Below are 12439 nucleotides of genomic sequence, written 5' to 3'. Positions count from 1 at the left end.
AACTCTGTGTTTTAATATGTTATGTTTTACTGGATTTTAATCTTCTGTTCATGATAAAAGGTATAAATAATGGGGATAAAATACATATTTTAACTGCCATTTGAAGAGAAAAAAGACATATACATATAGCAACCATTCATAGAACATTATATAGTGCAAATCGTGGTTTGATCTTGAAAGTAAATCGAATCACCAGCCAAGTAATAATCCACAGCCCTATACATGATACAAAAATGGGCCCATCAAGGTGCTTCAGGAGGTTCAACTTGATTTACCCTTATGAGGATCCCCATGAACTCTGCACTGTTCTCCTCTGGATCCACTTCAGGAAGATCTGCTTGGTTTAGTTCCTTCGTATCCTGCTGCATCTCTCGCACTATAAGTGGACACACATACAAATCCAATGTCTTAGCAAAACTCCAATCATTTCCATATTCATCTTTTCTTTTTTTAATAACTAAACACACCAGTTTGAGTTTGAACTCCTGAGTTTGCGTAGCAACAACCAACATCTACATCTCCCCAACAACCACACCTCCACAGCCTCTGCAGCTGACTTAGGCACAGCTAAATTGAGAATGGCAGTATCGAGTGATGCTCTAATTTCCATTAGATTGAGCCTTCAAATTCCCCATCAAAGCATATTAAGAGACTTAATGTTTATGGAAAGTTAATGGACTTTGGGTGTATTTCCTCTTTTCACCCATTCCGACTGCAGTTTTTGTAATAATTATGACAATTACAATCTACAAATGAGGTGCTCTAATGCTATTATACAAAATGGCAAGCCAAGCCTCTGATGGAGGCTGGTTGCCATTTCATGACCAAGGCTGTTAACATAGCGGTAAACAGGCACTTACAGCCTGGTGGCACCTAATTATTAGAACTCTTTTTGCATATTCTGGAGAAAACTAGTTTGTTTGTTTTTTTTAATTCCATGAGAAATGATCAGTTGCTTAAAACACATTACAGGTTATTCCAACATTTGTGCACTATTGTGTGTGGTGAGGTCACAGAACACATTTGCATGCTGATGAGTGGAAATGAGTTAATGACAAGGGAGAAGCGAACAGTTGTAAGGATTTAGCTAACTGCACAGTAAAAGGTATGGACAATATGGTTGCCTGATTTCAACACAGATAAAAGTGGTGAGCTGCTAACCTCAAAAGCGAGTGGGTGGTAAAAAAAAAGTGCTTGGCTTAATATAAAAACTCTGAAACACCCAGGGAACGCCAAGTTATTGCAGGATTAACTTTTTTCATTATCTTCTTGTTTGCGCGCCTCTGTGCACTGCTTGGTAGAAATGTAATGCTGACTCTACGCCCCTACAACTGAGAGAGAATTCATACATTTTTGCACACAGTTAGATCCTGCATTATCCGCTTGGGGTAAAAGGGCTAGTTACCAGTTAGAACATAATAAATGCAATTCCCCTGCTGTGAAAAAAGAGGGGTTGGGTGGCTAATAGCACATGTAAGGAGGGATGTGATAGTCATTATATCTGCCAGGGAAATATGTGTTAGGATCACAGGTGAAGATGGTGCCATTTAGATTGCAAGATAAAAAAAACACATATTTCTGTCCCTGAGCAAAGTTGTTGTGTAGTTGCAACAAGACTTGACTAACTATGTAGGTTTGTCCATGTCAAAAAAGGTTTTAAAAAAAGCTGAATCGGCACTTCTCTATGTAAAATAGTACAGTAAAAGGACTGGTGTTTCTGTTTTTTACCATAATGACATGCAAATGGGTGTAAGTTGCAGCAATGCTAATGACTCCACATTGAAGATGAGAAAAATAAAATTAAAAAAAAAAAGTGTTGCTTTTCTCATCTCTTATGTTGTCATAATGGAAAACAGTTGTGATTAAGTTTAAAAAAACATTTTACTTGCAAAACTAAAATGTTGACAGTTTTTACTTGAAATGTCTAGCTTTATGTCACCAATTATATTAAAGTGTTCTCCTTTTTCTTCCCCCATCAGCATATCCTCCTCCTCCCATGGGTCTAATTTCCTCCAAAAACCATACCGCTGCTTGATCCAGGTGTGCTGTACTGAGATGAATCCAGAAGCTTGCGTGGAGTTGACAGACTGCTGACTTCCAACACAGGTATCGGAGATGTGTCTTTGGTAATGGATCTACAAAAAGAAAGAAATCAACTTTATGTGCTTTTGCAATTAAATGTTGTTTATTTCATCCCATGTATCTATGCTCCCGGAGCTGGAAAAACCTAAGGCAGAATTGAGTAAGCTGCAATCCTTAAGTATAAAATAAAATATATTAGTATGCAGTAACAGAAACACAAGGGTGCAACTGCATTTGCAAAATAAATAAAATTTACAGTTAAAAACACCTTACATCCCTGGTTTGTGAGCACAGCGCTGCTTTCCAATGAGCTATTTATCAAGCCTAGGGTAAAAGCAATCCAGTTCCTTTAAGTTGGGCGGTATAAACACAGCGTGCCTGCTAAGTGAGTGGGTTGTATGGAGGCTGGCGTGTTGTTAAAGGCAACCCAATACAGGAAGGCCAGGACCTGTCACTAGCTGACCCTTAGTAATAAATCATTGTGCCTGACCAACCCCCTGCCACCATAATTATTGCACCCCTTCACATAAACGCACACACACAACCGTAAAATTGCAAACAACACTTTAGCTGAATGCCTTCCAAGGAAGCACAACAGAAGCAATAGTGTGTTCATAGCAACTGGGTCGCATTATCCCTAATAGGTTATACAGCCACATCAAGAAACAAAGAAAGTCGCCTGCAGGTCACAGTCAATCTCGTAGAGGCTGCAAAATCTACTTCCACATTAAAAGCATCAATGATGTCATGCTGAAATAACAGTTGTCGTTCTGTAGGGAACTAATGATGGACACTGACGCATTTTTTTTTTTTTAAGGCAAATTATCTTGACATCTCTGTGATCTTTTTACAGCATGACTAGTATTCCTACCACTGCCATTAATTGCATGCCACCTAATTAGTTTGGAATGAACTACTTCTGTTTGTATCCAACAGTATGCAAGTGGAAAAGCTTTTCATCGGATTCCTTTGGAGTTTAACACCACACTGCATAAATACAAACAGCAAGTCGCACCAGCTGTAATTGTTTTCGACCGTAATGGTCTTGATCTCCATTCAGCATATAATTGGCAACTCTTACCTAATTGACCCAGCAACAAAGTGACTTATAATGAAGACTCGCTGATCGGATCTAAACTTTGAAAGGTTGAAAGAACATGCTTGATCTCTGTTCTCAAGGAAAGGCATTGTTCTCAAGTACCTGACCTTCATTTGGAAAACTTTTGGAGTCACATTCTTTCCAGAAGAGAGTCCGAAAACTTGCCTTTGTTCTGGATGAGACACTCAAGTAATTACAGACTAACTTGAGCAGAAACTGGTTGCCATCCTGAGGCTTCAACAACATTAAAAACCCATCAGTACAAAAGCTTAAAGACATAAGTCAACTGTGCATAACACAAAAAACGTGTTTCTAAAAATGTTTTTCTCATTTTCTACATTTGTGGATCACTTGTTTTACCAAAGCAGTAATAATACAACATTAGAAGCCGTTCCTCACCCAGAAAGGCGTGGGGCATTTTTGTCTTTGTTCTTGTGTCCGAGGCGACTTGTGGACTTGATGTAAAGATGTCGGTGCAGCTCATCAATGAGCACCAGGTGCATGTTGAGCTTCTTGTTGTGGAGTTCCAGGCGCAGGTCTCCGAGCCCTTCGACCTGCAGTAAGGGGCCCTCTAAAGACGCCACAGCCGTCACCTGCATTGGACAACATCCCATTGCAAACCGTGACCCTTTGATTGACAGGATTGTTATTCATTTCAATATTAGAGACTTCCGAGCAGGCCCAAATTAAGTCCAGCCCCACTCAGGATTCAAATGAAGGTTTTTACTATGTCTCTGAGAAGATATTTGCCCAACAAAGGCCAAAAAATCAATTACTTATTTTTAGTTTCAGCATTTGTAAACTGCATAAATGCAGTTTGACCATACAAAGTCAGGTAAATGTTATGTATCCTCTAAAGATTTCTTTTGTCTTACAAGTCTAGAACTCTATGCAATCAACTAGAATAAAAATTATTTATGGCTTCTTTCCACTCATCAAAAAATCCACTTCAATCTATTTGGCTTTATTTTTTCTCTTAGCTTTTCAAGTGTTCCTAAAAAGAAATCTACTGGTTTAATAGGCCCATCTCAGAAAAAAAAAAAAACAATACATTTGCAACATAGCATAATATTCAATGAAAGATAGATTATGTCTGTTCTGCTTTTTTTTAAGACTGTAATTTTCATCAAAAATACAAGTCAACAGAGCAGGAAAATGTGCCAGAGTTACCTGAACCAGACCAACTGCACCTTATAGTGCTGTAAATCTAAATATATTGCAACCATTGGCCATAAAAACATTACAAGCTAGAAATATAATAGTTCTACCTGAAAGGGCTAGGAGGCAATTTCAGCATAGGTCAATTATCAAGTTGAAAGTCTCACTGGGAAATTAAGTCAACCCATCAATCTGCAGCAGTCAAACTAGCCTTGCAGGTTAGAAAATCATTAGGAGTAATGACAAATGTATAAGCAATATGATTTTTTTCCTCTCTTCACACCAACAAAAGGGAGATCCTCTGTATGGTATCAGTGGACGTGATACAAAAAAATACATTAATATATCAATTCAACACCGTTTATGAGGGCTTTGTGTGTATTGATGTTTTTATGAATGGAGCAGGTGTCATGGTGATCATGTTTCACAACTTATTCACCTTTCGAGCTGCTCTACAGGGGCAGCAGCAGTTCTGCTCTGCCTGCACTTAATGTTGGGTTGGGTTGGGGTTAGGTTGGGTTAGGAGGCCACAGCTATTATGCAGAAGACTATGAGTTTACAGCAGGTATGAGTCAGGTGTGTGAGAATACCAATGACTGAATGTTCAGTGGTCATAAACTAGTTCATTTACATTTTATGTTATTATATAATTCCAAATCTGGCCTGTTCTAAAGCCTCAGTCACATGTCACAGGTCAACATAGGACTGATTCGTTTAGGTGTTGTGAATTATTAAGTTGTTGGGCCTGTTGAGGGTCATAGAGAAAAGCTGCCGCTTTAAGGCACATCTTAAAGGGAGCACAGGTGAGTCTTGCAGTTCCTTTGAGAATAGCTGAAAATGGAATTTACAATTGCTGTGTATGCAAAAAGTGCATCGCAAAGCATTTGTAAGGGTAATGCAAGATGCATGTACTTACGACATACAAGTGACGCCGTCATAGGGTGTGTTTACACCACACTACTGTGACCATAGGTGTCAAACTCCAGGCCTTGAGGGCCCGTCTCCAACATATTTTTCAACTAAACTGTCATTGAAGCTCCTCATCGGCTAAACACACCTGATCCAGGTAATAAGCAGCAAATAATAAAGTAAAGAGTGAAAAATTCATAGCATACAAATGTGTTTCATCTATTTCACCCTTATGTGTAGTTTAAGTGTTCACTACAACCCGTCTTTCACAGCTTATTCGTATATGAAAACGTGCATTAATATTTTTGCTCTATGGGCTGACTGAGCGGTCTATGACCTTGCAATTTGCATGTCCTATGGACGTTTGTCTACTTTACGCCAAAAGGTAGCCTGTATGTACCTGTAAGGACATCTGTAACTCAGTCCTAAAGTAAAAGGAAAAGTGGATTTCCTCAATGGAAAATCAAGAAAAAATATTGGATATGATAAGAGATGGGACACTTCCATATTCTTCTCCGTGTAACAAACACTCCCTTGTGATGGATCGGAGTTTGGTTACATTTCTGTGTGATGACATCTCCTGTGAGCACGTGAGTGGAGGGACATATCTCATTAGCACCGAGTTGGTTCAACTGAGAAAGAAAGGCTGGTTAGAATCATTCTAGATCAGAATCATTAATGTGGTAGAAAAACAGGGAGAACGTTAAAAAAATACAAAAATAAAATGTCACGTTCACAAAGCGGGACAAGATTAGAAGAAAAACATAAAGGGTTTTTAAACACAATTTCCACAATTCAGAAAGTTCTCAAGAAAAAGGCAGATGAAGTGAGGATAAAACTGCTAAAAAAGAACAAATTTTTTCTGCAGAAATAAAAATAATAGCAGGAAAAAACATCAAATGTTATCTAATCATTCGTCACTACACTCTTGGTCCTTTGGATTTGACAAGTAATCTAAATGGGGTCAGCTTTTTTTCTTTCACTTTGTCTCTATGTGCACTTAATCAAAACAGCAAAAGAAAAAAAGAAACACTTATTGTGTTGTTATTGTGTGTCCACAGCCAACAAAATAGCTCCAGACTGTTATTAAAACATATTTCCCTATAACATCAGTCACTTTGAAAGCATTTCAAAAATTTCTGCATTACTTTAAACATAAAGGAGAAAACCATAGGGGATTTACAATTCCTTATTTTAAACATTTGACTCAAATGTTTGCAATAATCAGTTCAACCCATCACCTTTAAAAGACACATAACATCCGCTCTCAACATTTTAGTTAATTGGGTCTGTGGGTTCTCATTTTTCCAACAAAAGCATCTGTGCCCGCCACTTCTTTTGACATTATAAAAATCTAAAAATCAGAGATTTGTCATTAAATGATAACACTTTGTGATTAAATTGGTAGTTTTTCATTAAGACAAAAGGATTTGACAATCTTCTACGCTAAAGACGGAACAGCAGGACCTGATGCCTCCCTGCATCACAGACACAACCAAGGTACCGGTAGTTGAAAACCACTAAATGCTCCCAAACACAGCTCTGATTGCAGCTCACCTCTCCCTCAGAGGATAGATGAATTGGGGAGAACAAATTTCACACAATCAGGTGTGTGACAACTTCTGGGAAATTACTTAAAAATCTGGTCAATTTCTCCCTAGATATCTTGTCTGGGTTTTTCTCTTTCCTGTTTGTCACTACAGATGAGAGGAATTCATTCAACTGACAAGAAACTGAGGGAAAAATTGGAGGTTGCAGATGACTGACCCAAAACAAAAAGGTAAATTGCAGCACAATCAACAGTGAGTGTGAGTTCACTGTATGCAAACACCTTCAATTGCACAAGACGAGTAACATGCATGGATATTTGGCATCCCAGAATATCTATGTTTAGAGAGTAAGGGAGATATGAGGGTCACGAGGGACTATAAGGACATGAAAATGCAACAGATGGTCTGAGCTAAATAACAAAGGGAAACACAAAAGGGAAGCCTAACAATGGTTGCACTCCAGACAGAAAAAAACATGTTTGGTTCATATTTATAGCATGGAACAGCTCCAAAAAGATCAGTGTGAAGTCAAAAAATGGAACAAATCCTTTCAGTAATGTAGCGTAACCCTTGTGCTATCCTAGGCACTTTAACGTTGGGAGTTGGGTCATCTAGACCCACTAGACAGTGCGCTGAACCTTTTTTCTTCAATGATTTGTGATCTTCACTGGTGTCCATGGATTACATGAAATCTTTCCACCTTTATCCGCCTTTGTCATGGTAGGAAGAACACGTCAATGTAAGGGTGGGGTCATCTAAGATAACACAAGGGTTAAAACCCAGCACAACCACAAAAAACAAAGACTGTATAAATTACAACAAAATATGTAAAAAAAAAAAAAACATTTAGTCCAAACAAAGTCATTTAATTTTAGACTTTTACTCTAGAAGGTCTAAAAGATAAAGAAAAGACTTTTTAAACAAATTTTACTGCAACAGTTCTTTATAAATTCTAAATTAGCAGAATAATATGCAGCAACATCTAAATCAATCTCAGAAAAATTGTTGTTTGAACTCTAATAAAAATATTCAAAAACATAAAATGCACATTTTTTGTGCATAGTTTGTACTGAATTTATTCAATTTCCATTCTCAAATCTATAATCAGTTTTTGATTAAATTGGATTAAAATTCTGATTTTATGTAACATTTGTATTTTAATTTTTTATATATAAAATAACTATAATAATAACTATAATAACTGAACTAAGGTGAAAGTTTTATTGCAAAAAAAAGTTTAAAATTATAATACAAAAAAATATTTTTTTTCATGAAAAAAGACGACAGATTACTTTAAAATCAATAACTGAATTTAATCAATGAAAGACTTCCATTGATTTTTTTTTTATTATAAAATACTTTGGCATCTAAAAGCTTGTTTATGTATGAGCCATTACATTGAATTGACAAATTACAGAAATGTTATATTCTGGCTTCTGATTCTTTGAAACAAACTTTTATTTTATAATTTCTCTGTCACCTGCAAATAAAGAAAGAGAGCGAAGAAGGCAAAACGTCAAGCAGAATTCAAATTTGTCATAAGCCCACATTTTTGATTGAACTCTGGCTGAATGAAGTCTGTGTTCTTTTAACCTTCACAAAAGGAATTTTAATGACTTTTTCTTGGTCCCAGCTTTTTCCTCACATAATCCTATTTTAGCGAGTGGACTATTACCAAAAGGAAAAAAAAGATGTATATGACTGAAATTGGATGGAAAAGAAGAAAAATGAACAAACAGTTCCCTAAAACTTGATTTAGTTCATGGTGCCACTTCTCCGACCACCTGCAGAACACATTGAAAAACACACTATAGAAGCACAGGTACTCACACACACCTGCAATGAACTCAAATATAAGAGATGCACTACAGTCACTGCTTTTTCTCCATTAAAGCCTTTTGTCCTATTATAACTTTAACTAGTTTTTGTTTTTTTTTGAATAGAAAAAATATCTTTGTTCTCCCTTTGTATTTAATTAGTAAAACATTTAAACCCTCAACACAGACTTTTTTGGGGCAAAAACCTGGTATATAATATGTAAAATGGTTTCCACCTCCATGATTGTTCTTACCAGCATGTCTGTGGCATGAAGGTAGTGCTTGCTGGCCATATAGGTTACCAAACGCTGAGGAACCTGCTTGATGCTTTCGATTTCATCCAGGAGCTGGAGGACGTGCTTGTGTTCGATGCCTTCAATCCACAGCTTCCTCAGCTCATCTCTTTTGCAGTGGAGCAACATCTTACAGGACAGGAGATTCTCCTTGACCTGCACAACACAATGACACAAAGTCATTGAAAGCATTGTTCTGTGGAACATTCTGTTTTGTACAGAGTAGAACTCTGTTGATCTAGAGATTCTACCAAAGATAGATTACAAAGTCCTTTTGGTGGCCATTTGAAATGATAGAGACATACATGAAAAATGTAAAAAAAAAAATTCCCTGAAACTAAAGCTGGGAGATTATTTGTTATCTGGATTGTGCTGTGGACCCATATTTCCTGTCAACTTTCAACTTTTGCAACAGATCAGTCAGGTCTACTAGTCGTGTTTGAAACGTGTTTGATCGGCTGAATTTCCTCTGTTTAGGACTGATAGAACAGGGGATTGGCATCCTAACGTTCTCTGCTTCTCTGTCACATTTTGCAGTCCCAACTCAACCACTCTGATGTCAGGGCGGGGTAACAGTCCTGTGTAGAGCCTCGGCGCGTTCTACACAGGCTGAATGAACAAAGCGATTCCCACCAAGAAACATATACTTTGGGATCCAAATGACTCATTTGTCAAAGTACGTCTTAAAAATCAGGGAATCTCATTTTTGGCTATTTCTGTACACATTTCCCAGCTTAATACTGTGCTTAGTATTTAAATTTGTGATCTAAAATCTATTTTTAGTGAACTTAAAATCCTAAATTTAAAGAATATGAGACTAAAAATCAGACTAGTGTGCCAGCCAATGTTTAATACATATGTCTTTGCTAACAGTTTCAAGTTGCTTGAAAAAAATTTTAACAGCAACCTTCAAGTGCAAAGCTAAATCAATGCTGACCTAAACAGGCTTTGGAACTAAACACGGTTTAATCAACAGCTGCAAAAAAAAAAAACATAGCATAGAAGGGAAACTCATTGAAATATTTTCACATGCATGTGTTTCACAGAAATGCCTCTCTTTGTACTATGGCAGTGCTTGGAGCTAACACAAAAACAAATAAAGAACACAAACCAATCTAGTCAGGATTCAAACTTCATTCTGTGAAGAGATATCTTCAAGCAGGGCAATACTGAATGTTTGATCCCCTTTTTCATTTCATCCTAAACAGGACAGCGGTCTGCAACCTGAGGCTCCGGAGCCACATGTGGCTCTTTAATCCCTCCATCGTGCTCACAGTTTGTAAAAATAATAGGTTTGTAAGTTAAGTTTTATAATTTATTTTAAACATTTGTAAACTGAGGGGATCTTTCATGAGGAAAAAAATGATTGTCTTTTTCTTTTCTTTCTTTTTTTATTAACTATTTCTTCAAAATGCACACATCAGATAACTAAGCAAAATGATGGTAACAGGTTTGATCAGTTTTTAGAGAGGTTTATTATTAGAATAACTTTAAACCTACATTTTTATCTTATGTCCACTTGCTGTTCAGAGGCAAAGTTCTTAAAGATGATTGCAAGTAAATCTACTGCAGCAGGAGGATCTTATTTGACACTGAATATATTTTAAAAAGGAACTTGTATATGCTGCTATCAAAAGTACAGTTCAATTCCTGTATAGTGAATGTGTATACGCTACATTTAAATCAATAAACGGCATAAGAAGTCATAAATAAAGTGTATTTTCTAAATAGTAAAGTGGAACTGGACAAACGTTTCCTTTAGTGTTAAAGGTTGCTGATCTAGGATCTCACTCCTAATAGATGTAGGCACATCCCTCTGCCTCCTACCTGTTTAATTTTGTTGCGGGAGCTGGTGATGCGCTCTGTGATGCTCTGGTAGGTTCGGATCGCAGTCGTGAGCTCAGCATAATGCTGGACAATCAGTTTATCCAAATCTCTGTCACACGTCTCAAAGGCCTCTTCCAGGCGACCTTTCTCTGTTTCTCTGTCCTGAACGTCATCGCTACTGGACAGAGTCCTGCAGCAAAGGGGAAGACAAGAGGCAAGATTCAACAAGAATAAAACATATAAATCCACAGGTAAATCAGCTAAGATAAAGAAGACAAGTGAATATCATTTAAACATAATTCTAAGGTAAAACAGCTTTTCAAAAGATTCAATTACTCAGTTTTGCGTCTTGCAAAACCAAGTCTACGTACACTAATGTTGTTGTGTTTCTATACAACTTTATAGCTCCTCCATGGTAGATTCTTGTTAAGGGTTATTTTAAAAAGCAGATCGTTTTTCAATAAAACAAAACAACTTTCGATTCGACTAGCTTTGCATGATGCTAACTAAACTGGACCTAACCGGAAAATCTCTATTTTTTCCTTATGCTTAAGAAAAAACATAGGGAACTTACTTGATATAAAATGATCTGTATTAAAGGTCATATATCCTTAATTTAGAAATAAAACCAGCGGACATTTCTAAAGATAAGTTAGCAAACAGGGAGGATGTAGTTATCCCCGCCCATGAAGGTTTAGCATCAATGCTAGCTGTCAATTTCTGCCATTGTGCAAATGCAGGCGCGCTTTAAAAGGGAATCGTACAGCTGTAAATGTTTTTAGTCCCATTTGCAAGGTGTGAGGAAAACATACCTGATGACAGAGATAAGAAGGCCTGAAGGGTCTTTGTTTTTGCTGACAGTACTCTTGTATTTCCCAGTTTCAGCTGCCATCTTTCCAGCTGCCGCACTCAAACAGGAAGTCGGGAGCGCGAGGTTTCACACGAGGCTTCTGGGAAATGTTGTTCGGAATGACTTCTGAACGGGCAAACCCGGTTCCCTTCATTTTTTTCATTTAATAAATGCCAGAATTATAATTTTTACTTTTTTGCTGCAGAATTAAGGCTAAATAACACAGGGCTTCAATGTTTAATTCAATTTAATTTAATTTGTTATGTATTATTTTATATGTAAAATGTTTTAGAAGCTCGTCTGGGCTAAGAGTTGTAAGATAAGCTCTGTAATTATATTCACATTTTCATAACAAATACAAATATAGATGTACTTTAATATATTTCATCATTGTTATTTTACATGACAAAAATAATCGCAAAAGAATTGTTATCAGCCCAATTTTTAACAGTTTTAAAACATATTTCATACCTACTTTTCTCCCTGTTATAATTAAGCAATAATCATACATTTAAGAGGGCTCATTTTAAAGATATTTTTATTTTGAGTTGTATTTTATTTTACTGAAATTGTACGTGCTGCTTCTTTTATGTTTTCTGTTTGTCTTCTTTGTCGTACAACTTTTATAGAACAGTTTCCTGGTTGTAGTGCTTTATTAAAATATACCCTTGAGCTTGATCTGATAGGCTTATTGTTTATTACATCAATATTAGTATAATAGAAGTAATATTGAGTAGTAGTAAAAGAGTATTGAAGAAATATAGTTTCTATAGTTTTTCTCTTATGTATAAGTCTTAAAAACACAAGTTTGCATCGTAATGATTCACTGTCAAAACCAAATAGTCGTGCCAAAC

At 36.6% G+C, this 12439-nt stretch overlaps 1 protein-coding gene across 1 annotated transcript in view; it reads right to left on the bottom strand.

Moving 5' to 3' along the window:
* exoc4 (exocyst complex component 4) overlaps positions 1–11700 on the bottom strand; it is a 137975-nt gene extending 126275 nt beyond the window's left edge. Inside the window, exons 1-6 of the mRNA XM_011491137.4 lie at positions 11548–11700; positions 10736–10925; positions 8870–9064; positions 3581–3774; positions 2026–2135; positions 276–376 (exon numbers count right to left, since the gene is read on the bottom strand). Of these exons, the coding sequence (XP_011489439.1) occupies positions 276–376; positions 2026–2135; positions 3581–3774; positions 8870–9064; positions 10736–10925; positions 11548–11627 (870 nt within the window). The 5' untranslated portion in view covers positions 11628–11700. The remainder of the gene's footprint in view (positions 1–275; positions 377–2025; positions 2136–3580; positions 3775–8869; positions 9065–10735; positions 10926–11547) is intronic.
* Between the last annotated feature and the right edge of the window lie 739 nt (positions 11701–12439).

This window comes from Oryzias latipes, chromosome 23 (assembly GCF_053564925.1).
Source record: "Oryzias latipes strain Hd-rR chromosome 23, Olatipes_Hd-rR_3.1".
Taxonomy (NCBI): Eukaryota; Metazoa; Chordata; class Actinopteri; order Beloniformes; family Adrianichthyidae; genus Oryzias; species Oryzias latipes.
Note: the sequence above shows the minus strand (reverse complement) of the source record. Positions and strands in the feature narration are given on the sequence as shown.